The following is an 8,019-nucleotide window of genomic DNA, read 5'->3' as shown; positions in this document are numbered from 1 at the left end:
TCCACGTGACCCTGTGAGGTAGACAGCAGCTCCCACGAATGAGTCTCAGAGGAAAGGCCTTAGGAACTACAGAAATAGTTCTGAAGAATGAGGCTCCCCCAGGCACTAAGTTATCATGGAGGGCTGTAAATAGCATTTGTTTGACCTGGGCTTGAGTTTCAACATTGCCAGTGTCTTCTACCAGCATAATGCTGGGCAAGTCTGATCATGGATGGAACACATTGGCCACTCAAGTGTATCTTCTCCTGTACTCAGGACTGTCAACACAGACCCGATGTCTGTGACAGGACAGGACATGAAACAATGTTTTCTACACTAAGGCCTTTCATCAGCTGGCCATGTGCCTAGAAATCCTGGAACTTCCTGCTAGAAACAGAGTCCATGGTGTTTCATAAAAGATGCTTTTCTGTTTCCCCCAACCGGGTCTAATCAATGGCACCTAACTAGAGATAGGATTCTTTTCTGCTCTTTTTTCCTGGGACTTGGTCATTCCTTGTGCTGAGGTGCTTTCCAAAGTCTGCCAAACTGGATGTGGATGTATAGCATTTCTAATCATAGTCAAACCAGTCCCAGAACACTAGTTTCCATGAAAGATGAAGTGGCTAATGGACTAAGTCTAAATGATTATGAGCTGGGTGAAAATTCCATTTTCCCAGTCAAAATAAGGTAGGGCTGTTAAACTCAACTTCTGCTATTGTTTGTGGGTTCGCGTATTAATCTTGCCAAACATATACCTTTTATTCTGTTTATAATTTGAACACCGAAAATTAAACCATGTGGAAGAAACAAAGCTTGAGCTCCCAGTAGTATTCAAAATAAAGGCTGCAAGGACATAATTTTGTACTTGAGTATTGCTCAGTTTATAAAGGAAGAGGGACCAACATTTATTGAGTGTCTCATAAGTGCCAGTCTCTATACTGTGTTCTGTTTCATGTTATTGCTTATTCCTCACAGTAGCTCTCTCAGGCACTTAGATTGCTACCTGTATAAGAGAAGGGGAAATTTGTAATCAGAAAAGTCAATGACAGAGCTATGGTTTGAATCCAGGTCTGACTGATTCTAAAACTCTTCTTTTTCCTGTGACACCAAATAGTTTGAGTTCCTTTTTGGAGAGGCTGCCTAATTTGGGATCTAGAGTTTTCCCCTTAATTCACTAAGTGACCCTGAAATGTGCTGAAAGAATTTAAAGACGAAGATGGCAACTTACCCAAATGTGTCAGCAAAACCATCTGACCATGTCAGCAATGATGGTGGCGATGATGATGAAAACCGGCTCTATGTAAGCCAGGCAAAATCCCACTTGGTACATAGAATGTCAGCTGAGACTCCCACCATGCTTTGAGGTAGGTGCTGTGAAGATAAGGATTGGCTGAGGCCCCGCATAGCAGGGATGGGATGTGAATCTAGACTTCTGGGGCCGTGCTTTCTTTACTCTTCTCTACAGCTGTCAAACAATGTAGAATAGTGCATGACACCTAAAGACTGCTGACACATTCCGCATTGACGACACTATGTAAAATACTTGCAGATGACATACTTGAGTGCCACCAAGGCTGTGCTTTCATGTTAACAAAGGGGAGTTCTCAGCACAATTGGCAGTGATGAGGATGGAAATGATTTGACACAAGTGTAAAAGTTCTATATATGCTAATGTCTTGCCGGCATCTCATATGGGCACCAGTTTGAGTCCGGGATTTTCCACTTCTGATCTAGCTCTCTGCTAATGTATGTTGGAAAGCAGCAGCAGACGGCCCAAATTCCTGGGCCCCTGCACCCATATGGGAGACCCAGAAGAAACTCCTTGCCTAGCCCCAGTTGTTGCAGCCAATTGGGAAGTGAAGCAGCAGATGGAAGATCTGTCTCTCCTTCTATGTAATTCTTTCAAATAAATAAATAAATCTTAACAAAGAAATGATAAGATAAAGACAATGGAATAGGCTCTTCCAAAAAAAGGCCATATAATGCACCACATAGTAACAAAAATCAGGGGACCTTAGTTCCGGGTGAGGTTCTGGTGGTGATGTCAACCAGAAGCTACCAGGAGCAACCGGCATCTCTCACTCCCTGACTAAGCCTCCATTATGGTTGAGCACTGGTGGGCCTGGCCTGCCAAGGAAAACTCAACTCTGAGTGTCTTTGGTTTAGCTGTTATTATTTTCTAGTGCAAAACTGAGTCAAAATAGAAAAAAAAAAAAAAAGCTGAGTCTCTGACAGCAATCTCTGTTCGTGGTTTTCTTTAGGGCAAAGGAACAGCAGAGTATTCTGAATCCTGTGTTAATATTCAATTGTTCAGGGGCCAGTGGTGTGGCATAGTGGATAAAGCCAGGTTGAAGTCCTGGCTGATCCACTTCTAATCCAGCTCCCTGATAATCAGCCTGGGAAAGCAATGGAAGGTGGCCCAAGTGCCTGCCTGGGTCCCTGCACCCATGTGGGAGAACTGGAAGAAGCTCCTGGCTCCTGGCTTCGAATCATCTCTTCTCTGGTCATTGCCGTCATTAGGGGAGTGAACCAGCAGATGGAAGATCTGTCTCTCCTTCTCTCTCTTTAACTCTACCTTTCAAATAAATAAATAAATAAATCTTTAAAAAGTATTTAATTGTTTAAATCAGTATTTAGTATCAGTTTCTTCTTGGTCACAGAAGCTTAAAATCATACTGAATCTCTCTCTCTCACCCTATAAAGTGTGCCAGGGTAGGGTAGTGGTTATACAGACTCTGGAGCCAGACTTCAAGAGCTGGAACCTGGTTCTGATGTTGACAAGCTGTATGACCTACAACCTCTTGGTGGATCTCAGTTGCCTCATCTGAAAATGCAGGCACAAGATGGGGTTCTGCCTTCTGGGATTGCTGTTAAGTTAGTGCACACAAAGTACTTGGATGTGGCACAAGGTAAGTATGTCAACAGTTCCTATTTACAGCTATTCAGTTGATTTGAGGTTCACTGCTTGTAACTTAGGGAGCAATCTTGAGCTAAACCTAACCACAATTAGGGCATGTATTCCCATGCTAAATTATGAGGTTGGTATAGGTGAGTTATGGAGTCATTTAATGCAAAGACTCCTCAAGTTTGGAGAAATCAATTTAATGCAAGTAGTAATTACTTATTGTATTGACATATTTACAAAATATTACAAAGTAAGATACCACTCCAGTTCACCGTATTACACAAGGCTGAATACAGGCAAGACAAAGTATATGGGAAACCTTTACTTCTGTCTTTGGTATTAGAAATCTACACAAATCTGCAGCATTTAAAGTTTCCAATATGAAGTATTAAAATGTAGACAAAGATGTAATCAATAATGTCACAAAAAGGGTCTCTAATATCTTCTGCTACGAAACCCCCAGGCCAATGAAATGCAACAATAAAGAGTGAACATCATCTGTAAAGGGACAGGGAGTCTAGTCACTAAAATGCACAATCCATGCTGCAATGCTGTACACAGGAGTGAGAAGCAGGGCTCTCCGTCACAACACGTAGCTGACGGTAACAGACAAAACATTCCCAAGACACAGAGTCGCCGATAAGACTTCATAGGAAAGAATCTACTGCAAGAGTACACTTGGACAGTGTAACTTTCCTGTACAGAATAGTTTATAAAATACATTTGGTGAACATTTACACATATACAAAAACTTAACTGCTTTTAACAAATAATTTTTTCTAAGACACAATCACAGTTTACATCAATCTGAGGTAAAGGTCTTGGATCTATCCTAGATGAGAAGTCCTAGCCCATGAGCGTCTACAAGGGGATGTGTCCATTAGGCTTCAAGGACTGGCACCCAAGTGGGCAGGGGAGAAGGTAGGGCAAACCCACCTCATTTCAGAGATGACCCAGAATTTCGAAAGTGAAATGTTCCTGGTTTGGCTCTATGAAGTTAATGCTTTCTAATTGTTTTTCTCTAAATATGAAATATGCTATGAGTCTTTTCATAACATGACTTCTGCTATGGAGGAAATATTTCATCAAGAAAGGGCCAAGTTAGTGTTCTCACTTGGCTGCCTTGAACAGGGATTCTGTGATCCCAAGAAGAATGTTCTTAAAATCCTCCCATAAAAATGAGGGCTTGGTAGAATAAGGGGCCTGCAAATGGGTCTTCCCAGCACTGAGACAGGCCCAGAAAGGGCCTGCAGGTAGGAAGACTGACAGAAGCGGGAAGCCACAGGAGCCCAGTGATTCTCCCTCTACCCTAGAAATGCATACAGGACTCATCTGTGCTTTCCATCCAAAATCCTCAGCAATGTCGTTTGTGCTACTATAGATACTCCCAAGAAAACATGGGAATGTGGGAATCAGCAGTTATGTCTCCAGTCTTTCTGGGTACATGGAAACAGCATAGTAATAGATACTGCTGCTATCAAACTGACTTACTGTAAATGACAGCCCTTGATCTGCTTCTGTAAACAATCCCACCTGACTTGGGTTACTGGCAACTCTCCATACTACGCCCAAGACCACATCATTGTATGAAGTCAAGTACTACATTTCCAAACGATCTGATGCAATCACAAAGGTTGTGAAGATTTATATGGAGACACTCTCTTTTATGTGCTTTTTTCCTCCCCTTTATAAAGAAGTTTGCAAATATAATTAGGACATCAAATGGATAATTAAATCTCTTCTGGAATATATCACTTGCATTGCACACCTGAGCATCTGCCTCTTATATTTTATCATGAGTCATATCTGAGGGTAAGAGTGTTTTCTGCGCAATGAGTCATGTGTTGGACAATTTAAGACAAGTACTGCTGGATCTTTCCAGTAAGCTGCTCAAATGGCAGAACTCTAATTTTTCTTCATGCTAGGAAGAGCAAAATTAAACTTCTGCTTCCTGGTACCATCAAAAAGTCTTGAGTATGGCACATGAGAATAAAGTGAACAGGCATGAAACATTTACTAATGGCTGGCATTCATGGTGTCTGACCAGATGAAAGTAAGAGAAACCCCAAGCAATGTGTGTGCAGGGTTCTTTCGAGAGGAAAGGCTTTTGGCTTTGCCCTGGTCCCTGACAATGACAGACCGGCAGCCTGTTTCTTGCACAGCTCTGGGCAAGCCATTAATCTGTCAGTGCTAGCATCTTTAGAAATCCCAGCATTAAGACTTAGGAGGGGTAAAGGAGTGTGGATGTTGGACCGCCAGATATGCAGCTTTTTAAACACTTCAGTTAATTCCTAATGTTGTGCAGGCTTCTGTTGATCCCTTCTCTGACATTTTTGGTGCAGAGTGCGAAGCTGGATAGAAATTTATTCATCCTCTTCCACATAGGTGGATGGAAACCAGCCCACCTGAAAAAGAAAAACAACCATCATAGCAACATTACCGTGCATCTGGCCCTTCAAAGAATTCTACAAACAGAGCATTTCATTTTCATAACATCCCAATTAAGCTGGGGTTTTATGCCCATTTTAGGGAAAGAAGATTGGTTTAACTACTCGTAGAAGACTAATAGAGTGAATGATAGAAACAAAGGAATAAAATAAGCTTAAACAGTGTTCTAATCCGCTAGCACACATATAAATATGTAAATTAAGTATAACATGGAGCTCTACTACATAATGAATCCTATTTCTGCAGTAGAACAGGATGTAAAGACAGAGGTACAATGTCCCATTCCTTCCAATTTAGATCAGCAGCTCTTACACATATTTTGCACTACCCAGAAAGTTTATACTCTAGGGCTGAGGGTCTAAAAAGAAATGAATTGCCCAACTCTCTTCTAAAAAGGAAGCCGTGACACTTGCTCAGTGAGCTTTATTTATGCCACTATCACATTCACTCTATATTTGCAGTGAGTTCCTTTTCCCAGCAAGGTCCAGCACCAATCCCAGGGGGCAGGTGTCGGGGGAAGGCTACAGCCCAGAACAGGGCCTCTCGCAGACACCATAAAAAGTGCTACCAGCTGTTCAATCTCCTTCAGGGGCATGTGCACGCACATGGCTGGGGGAAAACTTACCCGGCCATTGACTTCTCCTCTCCACCAGCCATTTGCACTCATCTTTGTGTAAATCTTCACCACGTCTCCTTTCAACAGAGACAGTTCTCGCATGTCTCGTGCGCAGAAGTCATATCGAGCAATGGCAATGCCTAGCACCTTTGGACTCAACACTGTGAAGAAAGGATGGGGAGTCATTGATTCACAGTTAGTTAGCAGCCACCAGAACCCAAGTGGACGAATGCTACTGATGCTATCAAATGCACAGTTGTGATTTCATTACAGACCAGTGATAATGGCAGAGCTTGAAAGCAGCACAATCGCTGTTTCAATGCACGCAGGTGTAGGCACATTCATTTTATAAAGTTCAAGAGTAATATGTTTTCACATTCTCCCTAAGAACTTCAAAACATAGGCTAGTTTTGTAAAAACACTAGCTGGTTAATAGCTAAATTACTATCTAAAGAGATAGGATTTAAAATAGCTTTGGCCTAAACTTCCTGCTCATGGCACAGTAATCTGGCTCTCTGAGGCAAAGGTTCATGTTTTATCTAGTAATTTCTTTGACTCAAGACAACTACATGTTTTGGCTCTGATGAAAATCTGTCAAACACATGCCATCACTTGTAGTTAAGTGGCACTTTTCTCCCTCACCAGAGTTTGCCATGTTAAAACTATTGGGATAAACTCAGTTATTGTTTTATATGTAATTTCACTTAGGTGGAGAGGTATGATTCCGATTTCACAGAAGGAACAAATGGCATCCACAAACAATCTTCCTTTCAAACAAATACTGTCTTCTAGAAAACGCTTACTGGGGGGGGGGGGTAGCTCATCAAAAACAAGATGTCAGGGTGTTCATCTCCTGGTTCAATATGTCTCTCTCTCTCTTCTTGATGGTAGCAGAGGAGCCCACCCTCTTCTCAAAGGAAGCTCCAGTTACTGCACTTGTCTGTTGGTCTCCAGTGTTTCATTACACACCTTGTATTAATATCTCTATCTGCTGCTCTTTGGTGTTAGAAAGTATTTTCAAGTATATGTTCAGTGATTCTGAGAATCACTCATCTGAGATTGGTAGGACTTTATAAATCTTAAATGGTAGAGGAACTTAAGTGTAAGAAAAAGGGACAAACAGGAAAGGCCATCTGGGAGCAGTTTGTTAACAGTTCCCTGTGCCCAGGCTGCTGCAGTTATGACTTGTGCTACCCAGGAAGGGCCCACCTACAGGGCAACAGGGGTCTCAGGCCCATTATTCATAGCCTTGTAATGACAAAAGATTTTTTTTTAGTCTCTAGGTGTCAATCATGCAATAAATGAATGGCAATGCTATAGATTCCAGAACTGTAAAGGGAGTAAAAACAGGTCATTTTATTTCACTGTTCAGGACACAAACCACTTTAATGGTTTTCTTGCTGAAAACTGTCCCATGGCTGGGCACTACACTCAGAGTTGGTGCACATAAAAACACCCTTGTGATGGAATAACCCAATCATCAACTTAACCGGGCAATGTCGCAGAGGCCTTCTAACCCCTCTAGAGCATTTTTCTCATCTATTAAATGAAAAGTCTGTACTAGGTGACTTCTAAGCTCTTTCTAGTTCTAAATTCTATTCTTCTATTGGGACTTACAGATTAATTTCTTAAAAACCTGTAAGCAAACATACTTTACCTAGACTTAAGGCACTCCCTTCAATGTCAAATAAACAGCCTCTAAACTTTCTCATTACAGAAATAAAGACCAAAAAACCCAGTCATAAACTAACGAGCTGGGGAGGGATGGGTGCCAATCATCCTTTCAAGTAATGGGTATCAATAATTTTTTTCTTAATATGTGGAGACCAAGTTCAGATCTGGGTTCTGTTTATTGTTTTCCTAGAAATGCAGTGTCTTTTCTCAACTAAACTTTCTGTTCAAGAAATACAATGATTTCACAGAACACATCAGCCCTCATGCCTGTACAACCTCTTCTCAACAGTTGGATTATAAAATGTCTGACACAGCATGAGCTTACACACGGAGACCAGAGAAGTGAAATGTCATGACAAACAGTGGCTTCATGGCAGAGAGGAGTAAAGTGCATGAC

At 41.6% G+C, this 8,019-nt stretch overlaps 1 protein-coding gene across 2 annotated transcripts in view; it reads right to left on the bottom strand.

Annotated features, from left to right (window-relative positions):
* Nucleotides 1-3,065: 3,065 nt before the first annotated feature.
* VAV3 (vav guanine nucleotide exchange factor 3) overlaps nt 3,066-8,019 on the bottom strand; it is a 404,596-nt gene continuing 399,642 nt past the window's right edge. For both annotated transcript variants that reach the window (XM_089300257.1, XM_002715817.6), the window contains 2 exons: nt 5,958-6,109; nt 3,066-5,289 (listed from right to left, as the gene is read on the bottom strand). In XM_089300257.1, coding sequence (XP_089156383.1) covers nt 5,248-5,289; nt 5,958-6,109 — 194 coding nt within the window. In that variant the 3' untranslated portion in view covers nt 3,066-5,247. The remainder of the gene's footprint in view (nt 5,290-5,957; nt 6,110-8,019) is intronic.

Source organism: Oryctolagus cuniculus, chromosome 7 (genome assembly GCF_051225735.1).
Source record: "Oryctolagus cuniculus isolate XC-2025 breed Fujian yellow rabbit chromosome 7, ASM5122573v1, whole genome shotgun sequence".
Taxonomy (NCBI): Eukaryota; Metazoa; Chordata; class Mammalia; order Lagomorpha; family Leporidae; genus Oryctolagus; species Oryctolagus cuniculus.
Note: the sequence above shows the minus strand (reverse complement) of the source record. Positions and strands in the feature narration are given on the sequence as shown.